The sequence below is a fragment of the Mollisia scopiformis genome, assembly GCF_001500285.1.
Source record: "Mollisia scopiformis unplaced genomic scaffold LY89scaffold_10, whole genome shotgun sequence".
NCBI classification, from domain to species: Eukaryota; Fungi; Ascomycota; class Leotiomycetes; order Helotiales; family Mollisiaceae; genus Mollisia; species Mollisia scopiformis.
In genome coordinates, this window is record NW_017263590.1 from 680,231 (window position 1) to 695,730 (window position 15,500).

Genomic DNA, 15,500 nt, shown 5'->3' on the forward strand with positions numbered 1-15,500 from the left:
ACCTACAGTGTACCTATGAGCTCATTTGTAGCACTTGACGAGGATTCCGAATTGTAATTTTGAGTTATCCCGTTGTGACCGATACCTTGAGACACTAACAAAAGTTGGATATGTGAGTTCCTGGTGGGATATGAAGACTACAGTCGTTAAAATTAAGCTTATGATCAATTGTTAAGTTCCAACAAAATCGATTCGCTGTGACTGGATGAGGAATACGATATTCCCCTGAGCACTTGTTGGTTTCCCACAACAGGAGCAAACAGGGTATTACCAAGGCACAGCAAGAAAGGCATCCGTGATTATGATGGCGCAGCAGGAAAATCGCACATTACTGTGGCACACAACCCTATCTTGAACAATCTATTCTATAACCTTTCATCGACCTCAAAATGCCAGGACTTTGAGCTCCACTGCGTGTTGGATATCCTCAAATAATAGTCGCAAAAATTATTAGGTATCCTCGCATCATGCAAAAGAACGAACTTGCTCCTCGCACCAATTCCAGAATTCCAGTCCAACACCACTACCTCCTTCCTCTTTCGTCTTACATGAAGCCTCAAGGTCTTCCCGCATCGTCTTGATCGTGCCCCAAGGCTTGACTGTCATTTTGTCAGCAGTGCTCTTAACAGAAGGATGGCAAACTCACTCCATGCACCAGTTCTACCCATGTTTATCTCAGGCGATAATCCTCCATAAAGCTCCGTATAAGCTCCATAGATAGGCTCATGTAGCACGAGTTTCCACCACATCATTTGCCAAGCAGGGGTATTCACCCATAAATCTGTCTTCAACATACCTGGATCTACTGCCTGTGATAACTTAGCTTCTGTTAGACAAAAATGACTGAATGGTTCTTACAACGCTGATGATACCGTCCTCCTTGTGTCTCCTTGCGAATTCTCTTGCATGTAAGACGTTTCCAGCTTTGCTTACAGCGTACTTCTGCCATACACCCATTTCGACTCTGTAGTCAAGGTTCGACATATCAACTCCACCTGTTGGCGCCATTCCTACGGCACTTGACGACACCCATACAACTCTGACAGAGCCTGATGGTGCTTCTTTGGCAGTTTTGGCCATGAGAGGTGCGAGAAAATTTGTGAACAAGAATGGAGCAAGGTTATTCGTTCCAAGCTGAAGTTCGTAACCCTGAGCAGTCTTACTGCCCTGAGGTGGAATCATAACCTATTGTCAGACATTCAACTTAGAAGAGGTCATCAAAATATAGACGATGCAGAGTACACAACAATTAAGTCCAAGGTCCGCTCGATGAAAGATGAGAATGAGCAAATTCTTGATGACATGAACTTACGCCTGCATTGTTCCAGAGTACGTCGAGCCTTGATTCCTTCCGAAGAAATTCTTCAGCTGATGCTTTGACCGTGCTCAGATCACCTAGATCGAGCTTGAGAAAGAGCAAGTCGCCCGTTGACTTGGGACTTTCTGTCTTGATAGCCTCAATTGTAGTCTTAGCTTTCTCGGCCGAGCGAGCAGCAACATAGACGCGTGCATTTGATCCATACAGGATCTTTGCCAGCTCCCTTCCAACACCACTCGTTGAGCCTGTCACAATGAAGACCTGAGGAATGTTAGCACCCATGGACAATGTGCGTATTGAGGAAAGAGACTCACCTTTCCAGATTGATCAGGGATCGTCTTCTCCGTCAGTGTGGGCTTTGAGTTTGAGAAGAGTCCCATTTTGTCGATGATGTTGTAGAATTTGTGTAAGAATATTGAAATAGTAAGGTAGAAGGTAGAATGTTTCGCTTGATGAAACTTTGTCACGATGTCTCACATAAATATATACACCGGGCTCTCCAAATATGCCATCATCATGAGAGCACTTCTTAAATAACCTGGCCTTGGTCAGACTATTGCTGAACGAAAGTGCGGCACAACCTCAGACTCCGAATGACGTTGAAAATGCAGAGATATAACGATAGATTTTGATCATTCAAAAATCTTAGAGGTTGATCTTGTCTGGAAGTCCGGGGTGGAAGATCGACGCTAAGCCAACGTCCGTATTTGAGGTTTCAGCCACTAATCTGTGCCACAGCTTGAAGCGAATGCGGAAGCGAAGATTTCTTCAGGATACCATCGACCTTGGATTCCTAGAACATTAGAGGAGGAGCGGAAACGAGATCGTGCTGCCCAGTCACGATACAACTGGGCATTGTGCCTAGTTTTGTTCCGGAGGATGCCAGAGGTCTCCGAATATGCGTTTGGTCTAGTACTTGGCGTTCTGATCATACTCCTATTTTGCCTCCAGACTCTGGAACCTCATCAACCAAATATCGTGCAACAGCCTTCACCTCCGCCATCTCCTCCTTTGACACCGCACGATCCTAATCTGCCTATCGAACCGTATGACGAAAAGACCATCATCAATTCTATCACCGTCATATATGAACTTCTACTTGACCTCAAATACTTGGAACGGGACGAGATCATCTTTCCGCCACCATCTGGCCATGTTATCAATCTGGACATATGTCAAACATTGAATCTAGATCAACGAGTTGTTTCTTTGATGCAGCAGCTCCCTTACCCCAAAGACGTTCAGACTTCGTTGGACTTTGACCTCATTGATGAGACACGCAGTCCAGTCTATACGGACGACGACGATATCGAGGAGTGTCGAGATCCTGAGAATGCTGGAACGCCTGAGGATATACGGCTGGACTACTTACTTCCCACGGATGTCGCATTGACAATTGGGAAGCGTTATGGCACAAATTTAGTGCTCGATACGAAAGAGAGTGGGTGCATCTCGTCCCTGTCATTCTGGTTGTTTTCGGTGTGGTTCAAACCATGATGTACCTCTGCGGAAAATTTGGTTTGGGATACTTGAAATCGAACCGTTGGAACTTGATCAAACTTTTCTTTCATGAAGCTTGTCACAGTGTCCTTCCTGTCATGGTGCTATAGAATGGTTTCTGATGTGCTGTAGATACCATCAGGAGTGTTGAGTGTCAGGATGGACCACCTTTTCATGAGTCCATGGAAAGGCCGGACGAGCAGTCCCATTATCGCAATTATCCTGCAGAGCCAGCACTTGAAGTACTCCGAAGATATGCCCACAAGTATCGATCTCTTGCATCGATTCCAAGGCGTTATGGCTACCCACTTAGCAGATGGGACCGAAAGAAGGTGCGCTCTTTCCTGAAGCTGAGCTTTCTCTTTCCTTTTTTTTGATTCTTTCCTTGTTATTTTCCTTCTTCTCCTTGGACAGTCTGAAGGATTTCCTGTTGATGTGTGGACTCAGCATCCCGAATTGAAAAGAATCCTCATCGACGAGTATGGATGGCCCGACAACTTCCGAAAAGATGCCTGGGCACAAAATTATGAGAGGATATGGTACGAGATAGATCATCGTTTTGAGGTACAAGAATCAAAATTATAAATTTTCTTGGTTGTATGTACAGTACCTCGCTAGTATATCGAGGGAAAGTCGACTCTCATCAGGTCAACATATGCGTTTCACCACACCACTTTACATACTATCAACCACCACTTTTGGGCTCTATGTCTCAAGGATTCCCTTTCCTGATGCGTCTCACCTCATCTCCATAGCTTATTCTCGTCACGTGTGCCAGCGCACCGATGTCGGGCCAGACCGCTGATTTCTTATCTCGTAAGTGGATCGAACTGGTGCCATTTCTCTCGGTGATAATTCCGGCCAATTATCCAATCACAAGTCAGCGGATGAACTCGGGCTAAACGTTGATCAGTGTGAATATCTTCATTGACTTGCGAATACATGAGGAGTTCATCGTCGAAACGTACATTTTCGTACAAGTGAGGCGAGAAGTCGATCTCGTATACCTTAGGACTCGGATAAAGTTATCCTATCCCGCCACAGAGGAGCCAAAAGTATATTAGTCTGATGAAGCTTTTCATATTCTATATATACGAAGATTCAACTCTTTGTCTCTCTACCAGACCACGTTCGCTGAAAGTTGAGCGACTCGCCTGGTATCAGCCAGCTCATGGCCTCTGAGAAGTTTCCCTTATCAAACGTAATACGACATGTGGACCCAGGGAAACTCTGGTAGAGGTCATAAGCTTCGAGGCCGGAAGACTTCCGGCCACGAGCACAAAAGCCGAGAAATTCGCAGAATTCCCAAAAATCCTTTGTCTTCTCTTCTCAACAACAAAGCACAACTCTTTCCCCCAACTTTCTACACCTTATTACCTCATTCAAATCATTTCAGTATGGGTTCTGCTGGCCCTTCTCTATCTTTCAATGTCCTTCGGGACACCATACCAGAAGATAGCTCGCTACCTGCTTTCATGGTCTCGACTACAAGAGGCTTCCTTCCTCGCTCCAACCCCATCGTCAAACTCCCAGCTGAGTTCGACATTCTTGAATCTATTCTGAGTCGTATGCCCGTCAAGACTCTCGATGGAACACCAGGCCTTCTGGCCACATTCACCTTAGGAGAGACAGTACTTAAGGAACTTCCCGATCTAACCAGTGGTACGTCAACTAGAATTCTATGAGAATGTTCTTGAGCTCATGGAACATTCTTCATGTTCTTTGTTTTAGTAAATTCCCACTAATCCTCCATAGCAATTGATAAGTATAAGGACGATCTCCCTTTGCAGAATGCCTTGTATCGCGACTACTCTTTCTTGGCTTCAGCATACTTGCTTGAGCCATGTCATGAAAGATTCTTGAAGGGTGAACCATATGGTCTTGGTCGCCAGACTTTGCCTTCGGTTATCTCTTTGCCTATCTCGAGATGCGCGAAGCTGTGAGTACTTCCCTCTTGTTGTCGGGCAATCAAAGTCAGAGCTAGATTACAAAACTTAACAATCATTCTCTTCAAACAATGGGGAGCCGTCCGAGCTGATTGCTAATGCTGTTCAGAGCTGGATTCATGCCATTTATGGAATATGCGTGAGTCTCCTCACGTGCGACATCTCGCTTGTCGTCTCCCCCTTTTCTTCCAACGCAATACTGACGAAACATCAGAGGATCATACGCGCTCTTCAACTACCAACTCGAGGACCCTAAAGCTGGCCTCGCCTACGACAACCTTCGTCTGATCCGTGCCTTCGAGCACGGCCTTGACCCAAAATCCTCTGAAGCAGGGTTTGTCCTCGTTCACGTCGACATGGTGCAAAACTCCGGGCCTCTCGTTGACGGTGTCGTCACAGCCTTAGACGCATGCGAAAACAACGACCGTGCGGCCTTCAATTCCGGAATGGAGAAAGTCGTCTCGAGCATGGCGAAAGTCAATAAAGTCATGGATGGTGAGTTACCCCTTTTCTTGTGTTGTTTCAGTGCATAAGGGAGATTTAAGACGCCTGAAATTGACTCGTACCGAGGTATGTGGGGGAAGAGTAAACCAGGAGACTATATTTCGTTCCGAACCTTTATATTTGGAATCACAAGTCAGTCTATGTTTCCTCATGGCGTAGTCTACGAGGGTGTTTCCGAGGAGCCGTTGAGTTTCCGAGGTGAGAGCGGTGCGAATGATAGCATGGTATGTTTCCTCTCCCCTTTCTACGAACTACATGCTGATACAACAAAGATTCCGCTTTGCGATAATTTACTTCAGATCAGCATGCCGGACACGCCTTTGACAGCCATCCTCCAAGATTTCCGCTCCTACCGCCCGGGAAACCACAGAGAGTTCCTTGAATACGTCAAGAATCGCTCTCTGCACCTGTCTCTCAAATCTTACGCTCTGTCTGATCCCTCGTCCGCTGCTCTGTATCTGTTGGCGCTGAATCAAGTCCGAGATTTCAGATGGAGACATTGGTGTTTCACTCGTGAGTACATCTTGAAGAAGACGAGCCATCCTGTTGCGACGGGAGGAAGTCCTATTGTGACTTGGTTGCCAAATCAGTTAATGGCTGTGATGGAAGGTATGGTTGAGGTTTGGGAGGGGAGTGAGGAGAATTTGGGGAAGGAGTGCGGGGAGGTTATGGATCTGTTGTATGTGCAAAGGGAGACGTTGAAGAAGGAGGTTGAGAAGTATTGTAAGGAGAGGGGTGTTGATGCTCGGAAGGCTTGAATGATTAGGAGGAGGGTAGACTGAGGAGTAAGATGAATTCCTTGATCTGGGTGCCTCTTTTACTATTGGTCTTCGTTATCTGGTATATAGATCGAAATCGTGCCGTTTTCTGACAGAATATCTCTGCTCCTATGTTCAGTTCTGTCAATGTTCTGATATTCGAAATCAAGCAAATATTTGAGACGCGCGTACGTCTCGCGTATCAAGCACCCTTCTCGAATGCCTCACGAATAGCAATCAAGTCTGTATCATCAACATATCGGCCGTCAGTCGTCGCCAATGGTGCCACGTGAGAGTGAGTGACGTTGCGGGGTGAGATTTCTGAAACAAGACCCCTCACTCGCTTCGTGCAACCATTTCACTTGCATCCCGATCTACCTTCCCGAATGGTAACTCAAAGTCGATCCTTTCAAGACCCCGGGTAACTCTTCGATAATTTTCAAACTTTCTACTCTGCCCCAAATCGCACTTTGCGGTAGAACTGTACTAGCACAAGTCTCGCTTACTCAGCAAGGCTACCAAAGAACATTTCGAGTCCTCGAGTTTAGACAACAGCTCAGCGTCCGCAAACAACTCCTTCGAAGCACATACACTCGCCCACTACACCGACCCTCAGTCCCAAACCATACCTTCATCGGCCGTATCGCCGCCATGGGCTCTGTCGTCCTCCCCCATCTCGTTACTGGCTGGCATGTCGATCAAGCTATTATGAGCGAGGACGAAAGGCTGGTGATCATCCGCTTCGGTCGTGACTGGGACCCTGATTGCATGAGACAAGACGAAGTCCTGTACCGTAAGAGGTTCCTCCTTCCATTCACGCCACACGTATTGATCTTGCATGTATACAGGCATCGCCGATCGAGTCAAGAACTTTGCTGTCATCTATGTGTGCGATCTCGACCAGGTCCCCGACTTCAAGCAAATGTACGGTGAGTAGCACCTTTGTTATTCGATTGTTGTCTAGGTGTCTTCTTCTTAAGGGTTGCGCTGATATCTCTCTTCTAGAACTATACGACCCGCTAACCCTGATGTTCTTCTTTCGAAATAAGCATATGATGTGCGATTTTGGAACTGGTAACAATAATAAGTTGAATTGGGTGCTCGAGGACAAGCAAGAACTTATCGACATTATCGAGACCATTTACCGTGGAGCCAAAAAAGGGCGTGGATTGGTGGTTAGCCCTAAAGATTACTCTACACGATATCGATATTGAGCTCCCGAACCCGCCAACATCTCCCTCACTTAAGTCAGCCATTCTTCTACGATATCAGTGCTTCAAGGCCTCTATCACTTCACTACTCGAGCAATCATCTCGTCTGGACCTATAGACTCACCCCATACCTCGAACATTCCTCGAATTATACGAATTGAATGCAGTCGATTATGACACGGCGAAATACAAGATTGGGCCATACTCGAGGGACAGATAAGTGTTGGAGCAGCAAATAAAGCACTGGTCTGATTAAAGGTGGCTAAGGTAAATGGGGAGATATTGCCTGCGAGTAGACAGAAGGAACCAAAAAAGGGGAGGGGATTGTCAATCTTACACAGGAGTGGGAAGGGAGGCCCTTTATATCGAGGCTCTAGTGCTCCAGATTGGGGGATTGTATTGAAGAAAACACAGGGCCCGAATATTAGTTTTGACAACATAAGTAGTCGACAATGTAGCAACTTTCCCATCATCCCATGCTTTTAAAGTTCGGAAGGTAAAAGTGGGGTTCTCAAATATTTTGAAATATAAAGTTACCAAATCTCGTGTGTTATTTTCCTCCTTCAACGTTCGGAATAGGACTCTAGTATAAAACTAGGTAGACGAAATGTAAGAGATTTGTTAGTATCAGGAGGAGCCTACTAAATTTCCTTAGCAACGATAAATATCTAGGTAAGCAGCATAAGATTTCTCCTTTTCAGGTTACTGCAAAATAACCGAGTGGCAAGGAACTAACATATGATCAGGGAGGTACACGGTATATGCAGACTGATTGACTTTCCCGTTTCCCTGCATTAGCATCTTTTGACCTGCACCTGCATGGCCAACGAACCATCTCGCATGACGAACGTCATAAGCCTCATTGCCAGGACTTTAAATATGCAGCCACCTTGGTCTCTCTCGGTTCTATCACGCCGCAAAACCAATTCCGGGTGGATGCGAACATGAGGCTCTCAAGATGCTGGCTATGGGTAGCATTTGTGGCCACTGTCTTATCGACCCAAGGAATTGTCGATTTGGTAGCTCGTCGCATGCCTAATCATGTCGATTTCTTTGAGTTCCAGCTCATCGGAAATAAGACTGTGCCTGCATACTCGGCTTCCAAGGCGAATGATGAGTACATGGTTTCTTCGACGACAGATGGCAAGATTTTAGTGGAAGGCAATTCCCTGAGTGCACTTGCAAGCGGGTGAGTGACAATAATAATCTAATGAGATCACTAGCTCAACCTCAGACAGACTTCATCGATATTTGACAGATGTCGTGCACGTCGACATTTGGTGGTTTATTGGAAGTCAGCTGGATATTGCTAACGAGACCTTACCTATACTAGCTACTCCTCTAAATGGATTTAGCATTGTACCCTGGAGATATCATTTTGATACTGGTAAGATAGTTCGAAAGGCCTTGGAATAATGCAAACTGATAGGAAACACAGTCACATTCTCATACACGACAGCATTCTGGAGCTGGGATGACTGGGAGTTAGAACTCGACTGGCTAGCTCTTCATGGAGTCAATCTACCACTTGCCTGGGTAGGCTTTGAGAAGACTCTCGTCGATGTCTATCGAGAGATAAGCTTGACAGACACCGAGATCTTATCTTATTTCAGTGGCCCAGCTTTCCAATCCTGGAATCGATTTGGAAATATCCAAGAATCCTGGGGAGGTGAACTTCCTCTGGAATGGATCGACGACCAATTCGAGCTTCAGAAAAACATAACTCAACGAATGGTCGACCTTGGGATGACTCCCGTTCTACCAAGTTTTACTGGATTTGTTCCAAATGCCATCTCGAGAGTGCTACCTGATGCAGAGCTCGCCCAGAGTACCTCTGAATGGAATTCGTTTTCTGCTCCCTACTCCAATGTGACGTTTCTCGAACCAACCGACCCGAATTTTGCCATGCTTCAGAAGAGCTTCATCTCGAAACAAACAGCTGCATATGGAAACATAACTCATGTTTACACCTTGGATCAGTTTAACGAGAACACACCTTCCTCAGGGGCCATGGACTATTTACGAAATGTCTCATATAGCACCTGGCAGAGTCTCAAAGCAGCAGACCCAGAAGCTGTATGGATGATGCAAGGCTGGCTTTTCTACTCATTATCTTCCTTCTGGACAGATGACAAGATCGAAGCCTACCTTTCAGGTGTCAAGGTCGATTCCGACATGATCATTCTCGATCTGGTTTCGGAAACAGCGCCTCAATGGCAAAAGACGAACTCATACTATGGGAAACCATGGATCTGGTGCCAACTGCATGATTTTGGAGGAAACAATGGTCTCTATGGGCAGGTCCAGAACATTACAATTAATCCTATTGAAGCACTTGCCAACTCCAGCAATCTGATCGGTTTTGGTCTGACACCGGAGGGTCAGGAAGGTAATGAGATTGTTTATGATCTGCTCCTTGATCAAGCTTGGTCCGCGTCGCCCATCAACACCGAAACTTACTTTGCCAATTGGGTCTCTCGACGATATTCTGGAAACGGAGAGATTCCTCCAGAGACCTACGCCGCGTGGGAAATTCTCCGCGCTACTGTCTACAACAACACCAACAGCAGCTTTCTCGGCGTCACGAAATCTATCCTTGAACTATCGCCCAATGTCACAAACATGCTCGATCTCCCAGGCCATCACGGAGCTACCTCTAAACAACTATCCTACAACCCAGCAGACCTAGTATCAGCCTGGGACCTCCTCTTCAACGCCTCGAAAACCAACTCTGATCTATGGAATAACCCAGGTTACGCACACGACATCACCGACGTAACACGACAAGTCCTCGCCAACAACTTCACAGACAACTACCTCTCCCTAATCTCCACCTACACCTCTCCCAATGCCTCAAACACCACCCTCACCTCCCTCTCCGCAAACCTAACCTCCCTCCTCACAACCCTCGACACACTTCTCTCCGCTCTCCCCGCCTTCTCCCTCTCAACCTGGCTCGCTTCCGCGCACGCCCGCACCAGCAACACAACCCTGCAATCCTTCTATGACTACGAAGCCCGCAACCAGATCACGCTCTGGGGTCCTGATGGAGAAATAAGCGATTACGCGTGTCGACAGTGGGGCGGTCTCGTTGGGGGGTATTATAAACCTCGGTGGGAGGTCTTTACGAGTTATTTGGTGGAGACGCCGATGGAGGCGTATAATGATACGGAGCTGAAGAGAAGGTTGAGGAGTTTTGAGGAGGGGTGGCAGGTTGCTGGTGGGAATGGGACGGTGGTTGTGAGTCAGGTTGAGCAGGGAGGGTTGGAGGCTGTTATTGGGGGTGTGGTTGGGAGTTGGGGGGAAGTGTTTGGGTTGTGAGGGATGAAATAGGTATCTCTATCTCTAATATTAGAAATCAAGAAGAATGTGGAGAGGTCCATCCATTCCATATTCGCCGAATCAGGAAAGGCAGAGTAATTGTGATTTGCAGGGACAGTCATTGCCACGTCGCCGTTCACTTCCAACTTGTTCAAACCCGAGAATCCCAAGAGTTTTACAAAGATCGAAGAGAGAATACAGCAAATGCCTAGCACACGTACCATAGGATTGCGAATGGTTGCAAATTTTTGATATGATTATCGAGACTGTCATTCCATACATACAAGCCAGTCATCGCCCAATTCATATATCATGCAAATGCTAAATGTAGTGGTCACTTCCCTGTATCACCGCCATTATTTTTGGACAAACGCACCCTACCTGCCTCACAGTGGAAGCTTCAACGCCAAAAATTTCCATGCCATGCAATAAATGCCTCACATCTCTTCGAACATCGAGAAGGAGATTGAAAAGGGGAACATGGTGATTCGTGATGAGCGTGCTTAGGAAGGTCCCCGGTTGTTGGATTTCTCGGGCTTGAAAAATACTGCAATCTTTCGGGCCTTTTCCAACTTCCATTCATTCAACCACTAGGACACAGGTATGTTAACAATCATGTGTCAAGGTTTTACTCAATGCGAAATCCATCTACACTGCTCTCGTATGTCGGAGATCGGTGATATGACTGCGTGCTAGATAGGGTTATGTTGCTTACCTTTGGAATCTCGTCATCATAGTATGTCCATCCTTCAGGTGTATTCTCATGTATGTCACCGGCGTACTTGAACAAGCGGCCATGCTCCCAGGTCTTCAGAGACAGCGGATGATCTTCGAGCTTCGACAACTGCTGGACAGTCAAGTCTTCGAGCTTTGAACGAATCGAGTACCAAAAGTCGTCATCCACTGGGCCAGTGAAGAAGTACTCGTATTGCAGAGCACATGACTCAAATTTGTTAAATGAGATTAGGTAACTCTCGAAATCCTTCTCGGTTGGGGGAAGCCAGCGTCCATTGTTTTTGTACACCTTGAAAGTTGAGAACTCTATGACGCTGCCTGATATCCCAGGCGTGACGCCTTCAATCTCGAGAGGGACTTTCCAAGCCAGAGAGTCGCCAAGACGACGCGGCCAAGGATTCCAGAGGGAGCGAACTCGACGTTCATCTTCTGCCGAGATAACCTCAAGGGTGGTCCATCCGCGGCGAGCGAGATTCTCCAGAAGAGGGTTGAGGCACTCATGAAATCCCACCAGTTGATACGTCTTCATATCTTTGAACGTCGTGTCTGGGAATGCTGCGTAGGCTGATTGCCAACTTATAACGTTGACAAGTGCCGTCGTAATGTAGGAACTAAGAATCCCCTCAATGGCTGTACCGTAAGTGCTGATAATGTGAATACATGACTTGTGACCTTTGGCCTCCTTCTTGACATATGTATCGACCTTTGACGCGCGTAAGTAGATGTTGGCGCCCAATTGGGCCTCGTCATGGGAGCTACAGTACCTGATTGATGATGTCACAATCCATGCCCAAATCATCCTCGATGTGCTTGGTATCGTCCAAAGCATAGTCTTCGTGTGCAATTAGATACTCGCCAAAGATCTTGACGTTGTCCTTGGGAGATGACTGAATATAGATGTCCAAGTCAGACTCCTTCCAAACTGTTCTGGCAAAGAACTGAAGTGCGAAGCTTCCTGAGATTAGAGCGTCACACTTCGCCATCATGGATCTGAATCGAACAGCGTCGCGAGAGAAGCGGCAAAGGCTGCGATTGATGTTCCATTGTGTCTTGAACAACGTAATGAAAGGCTCAGAAAGCTGCTTGGTCGTGGCTCGTAAGGCAAATAGGTCACTAGGATTCAATTACGTGCAGAGGGTGTCGAAGATGGGATAATTGAGAAAGATATCGTTCCATGCGGGACCTGACTTGACTGCTACCTTGGAAGACGAAGAAGCGGACTGCTTCTCTTTCGTCGTACGACGCTGCTTCTTTGCAGGCATGGCGTGCGGTGTTGTGTCAATGTTTGGCGCTGGCTTTTGAGATATAAGTTGTAGATGGGAGGGGTCGAAGTGAGGGAGACGTGATTTACACGTCGTGCAGTGAGAAGGCGACGCGGGGTGAAAAGGCGCTAGACCTCACCACGAATGGAAGGGAAGGAACGTTATCACATGATTCGAAACTGCATGTTCAACAAGACCAACACCTTGGCATTGAATTAAATCATTGAACTTTATCTTCAATGCATGCGCAAAACAAGACACGAGAATGCACTGGACATCAATGCGACGCTAAATTCTCATGCTGAGGCTAATGCACGGGCGGGCGCCCCTTGCAAACAAGCTCCAGGTACCATCATGATCTGATTCGATACTAGATACTTTCAGAGATTGAGCTCACCCCCGATCTCCACTGTGCTATCATGAGGCTGACGTCTGAAAGGTTTTGGTTTCCTATAAAAGCCTGAGAATTCCCATGTTCAGCTTCTGTCTCTCATTTGGTTGCACCGAGTCGACTTCCTGGTCTTATAAAATCACTTCCACTTGAAGATGATAGAGCTATCTCTTGCCAATGGCTTTGCTGTCATCTGTGTTGGAACTCTAACTGTAAGGAATATCCCATATACTGCACAACGTCCTAACAACATCCAAAGTATATTATATCGATGGTTTTCTACAACCTCTACCTCCACCCACTATCTAAATTTCCTGGACCTAAACTTTGGGCTGCATTCCAATTTCCATATCTTCAGGCAATGTTGGCTGGCCGCGTGTCATTCCAAATCAAAGAGCTACACGATCTTCATGGACCAATCGTTCGCATCAGTCCGAATGAACTTTCAATCATCGATCCTGAAGCATGGAAGGAAATCTACATGAACAAGGAATTCATCCGTCCTCCTCAGTTTAGAGAGCGTCCTCCTGGGGTCGAAGCACACAGCTTCATCTCAGCTGGTGTTGTTGATCATGCTCGGTTCCGAAAAGCCATCGCTCCAGCATTTTCGGAGAAGGCAGTACGGCTACAAGAGCCAATTATTACCCAGTATATTGATCTCATGATCAAAAAGCTCAGAGAAAAAGTTGAAGGCAAGACTGACTTAGTAGTCATTGATGTCGTCCAATGGATTAACTTCACCACATTTGACATAATCTCCGACTTGGGGTGGGGAGAGTCGTTCCACTGTCTTGAGAAGCAGGATTACCACCCATGGATGACTGTAATCCTTCAATTCAAGGCACTCCTCATCGGCATGTCGATAAACTACTATCCTTTACTCAAGACTCTAGTCTCATATATTACTCCCGCCTCTGCGCTCGCGGGACTGAAACTCGTCTTGGACACATCAGAACAGAACGTTAAAGCTCGACTGGCGCGCAAGACGAACAGACCAGACATGATGTCCTACATCTTATCACACAACGAATCTTCTCCCACAGCACGAATGACAGAGGACGAGATGATTGCCAATTCAATGGCTGTCATTGTTGCTGGGTCAGAGACTTTGACTGCTGCACTTGCTGGGACAATCAATGCTCTTCTCACGCACACTAAAGAGCGAGAGACACTCGTCCAGGAAATAAGATCCAGCTTCAAAAATGAGGAAGATATAACTGCACAATCAATAAAACCACTCCCATACTTGACAGCAGTGCTGCAAGAAGGAATGCGCCTCTACCCTCCTTTACCAGATAATATGCACCGCTCTGTACCCACAGGCGGGGCTATCATCGCCGGCCACCATCTCCCAGAAGGCGTCGCAGTCGGCATGCCCTGCTACTCCACTTTCCGGTCCCAGACCAATTTCTCTCAACCAGACGAATTCCTGCCCGGTCGCTGGCTTCCCGAGCACCAAGAAGAATTTCCCAAGGATAAAAAAGAGGCATATAATCCATTTAGCTTAGGTGTGCATGGATGCCTCGGACAGCAGCTGGCTTGGGCGGAGTTGAGAGTCATTCTTGCGAGATTGGTGTGGAATTTCGATATAGCGATACCGGAAGGAAAGAAGCCGTTGGTTTGGGAGAGTCAGAAGATCTTTTGGGCTTGGCAGAAGGATGGAGTAGATGTGCAACTGAGCCTTGCGGCTCGATAGGGGAGCAATGCTGAGGTAAATTGAGGAGTGTACTATAGAGTTCGAAGTTGTTAGCACTCGAATGTCAATGGATATGTAGACTATTCGTACATGTGAATTTAAGGGGCAGAAGATGAAAGAATACTGATATTACCTTATCTCTGATTGCATATCCAGCATAATATTGTCCAACACAAAGAAGAATAGCATAGCATATGCTCTTCGAACCTTTGAATTCCAGATTGACATGAGCAGCGGACGGGATCCTTCAAACTCGCTAAGCACATGCTCTTTGGCTCTTCTAATGACAATACTCTTTTCACAGGGGGTAGTTTAGCGAGCGAGGAATATTGTCAATAAAAAGTGCCCCAAAATCCAATCTTCTCTCAAAAGTGAATAATAGAAGAAAAGGGGTCGTGGGCTCGAAGAAAGGGGTCTGGTCTGTTCTGTTTACTTGTTAAGCGAAAAGAGCTTATGTAACCGAGTAAAAATATATCACCCCCCTCAAATTCTCCAATCTCAAAAAGAAAAAACCTCAAGTAGAATAAGATCAATAGAAAAAAGAAGCAAAAACTTCAGGAGCAAGCGCAGTCGTATAGCGGTTGCTCCCTATCAAAACCAGACCTGGTTTATTCTCGACGCCACTTTCCCTATATCTAGCAAGCCAGCTTTGACCTGAACCACCCGAGCCTGGGGGCCGCCCGTCTGGATATCGCTGGGATGGAAAATCCTTATTTAGATCTATGTGGCCTTTAGCCGGTAGGGTTATTTGGCGCTAAAATGAGATAGGGGTAAGGCTGCGTGCGTGTTTATTCGCGAGTTGTTTTGAGTAACAGGGAAACTTTACGTATGGTTCTTAGAGTCAACACTTTCTCATAG

General features: G+C 46.5%; 7 protein-coding genes across 7 annotated transcripts; 5 read left to right on the forward strand and 2 right to left on the reverse strand.

Moving 5' to 3' along the window:
* Window positions 1–311: 311 nt before the first annotated feature.
* LY89DRAFT_684035 (short-chain dehydrogenase) lies at window positions 312–2,001 on the reverse strand. The gene is made up of 5 exons (XM_018214802.1): window positions 1,633–2,001; window positions 1,313–1,579; window positions 859–1,185; window positions 647–809; window positions 312–599 (listed from the first exon to the last, which is right to left on the reverse strand). The coding sequence occupies exons 1-5, from the start codon at window positions 1,696–1,698 to the stop codon at window positions 466–468; spliced, it is 957 nt and encodes a 318-aa protein (XP_018072466.1). The 5' UTR covers window positions 1,699–2,001; the 3' UTR covers window positions 312–465.
* A 123-nt stretch (window positions 2,002–2,124) lies between these two features.
* On the forward strand, window positions 2,125–3,519 carry LY89DRAFT_684036 (uncharacterized protein). The gene is made up of 2 exons (XM_018214803.1): window positions 2,125–2,759; window positions 2,951–3,519. The coding sequence occupies exons 1-2, from the start codon at window positions 2,198–2,200 to the stop codon at window positions 3,193–3,195; spliced, it is 807 nt and encodes a 268-aa protein (XP_018072467.1). The 5' UTR covers window positions 2,125–2,197; the 3' UTR covers window positions 3,196–3,519.
* A 696-nt stretch (window positions 3,520–4,215) lies between these two features.
* LY89DRAFT_732805 (uncharacterized protein) lies at window positions 4,216–6,026 on the forward strand (the record flags this gene model as incomplete). The annotated part of the gene is made up of 6 exons (XM_018219734.1): window positions 4,216–4,480; window positions 4,574–4,757; window positions 4,874–4,903; window positions 4,979–5,259; window positions 5,335–5,492; window positions 5,541–6,026. The coding sequence occupies 6 exons, from the start codon at window positions 4,216–4,218 to the stop codon at window positions 6,024–6,026; spliced, it is 1,404 nt and encodes a 467-aa protein (XP_018072468.1).
* Window positions 6,027–6,352: 326 nt separating this feature from the next.
* LY89DRAFT_37933 (thioredoxin-like protein 4A) lies at window positions 6,353–7,277 on the forward strand. Its single transcript, XM_018207119.1, has 3 exons — window positions 6,353–6,819; window positions 6,875–6,955; window positions 7,032–7,277. Exons 1-3 carry the CDS (start codon window positions 6,678–6,680, stop codon window positions 7,238–7,240), a joined length of 432 nt encoding a protein of 143 aa, XP_018072469.1. The 5' UTR covers window positions 6,353–6,677; the 3' UTR covers window positions 7,241–7,277.
* A 749-nt stretch (window positions 7,278–8,026) lies between these two features.
* Window positions 8,027–10,648, forward strand: LY89DRAFT_781207 (putative alpha-N-acetylglucosaminidase). Its single transcript, XM_018222461.1, has 3 exons — window positions 8,027–8,426; window positions 8,476–8,624; window positions 8,676–10,648. The coding sequence occupies exons 1-3, from the start codon at window positions 8,182–8,184 to the stop codon at window positions 10,556–10,558; spliced, it is 2,277 nt and encodes a 758-aa protein (XP_018072470.1). The 5' UTR covers window positions 8,027–8,181; the 3' UTR covers window positions 10,559–10,648.
* Window positions 10,649–10,822: 174 nt separating this feature from the next.
* Window positions 10,823–12,778, reverse strand: LY89DRAFT_684041 (uncharacterized protein). The gene is made up of 3 exons (XM_018214804.1): window positions 12,058–12,778; window positions 11,274–11,996; window positions 10,823–11,148 (listed from the first exon to the last, which is right to left on the reverse strand). Exons 1-3 carry the CDS (start codon window positions 12,277–12,279, stop codon window positions 11,062–11,064), a joined length of 1,032 nt encoding a protein of 343 aa, XP_018072471.1. The 5' UTR covers window positions 12,280–12,778; the 3' UTR covers window positions 10,823–11,061.
* On the forward strand, window positions 12,779–14,715 carry LY89DRAFT_614632 (cytochrome P450 ClCP1). The gene is made up of 2 exons (XM_018210695.1): window positions 12,779–13,158; window positions 13,206–14,715. Exons 1-2 carry the CDS (start codon window positions 13,102–13,104, stop codon window positions 14,640–14,642), a joined length of 1,494 nt encoding a protein of 497 aa, XP_018072472.1. The 5' UTR covers window positions 12,779–13,101; the 3' UTR covers window positions 14,643–14,715.
* Window positions 14,716–15,500: the final 785 nt, after the last annotated feature.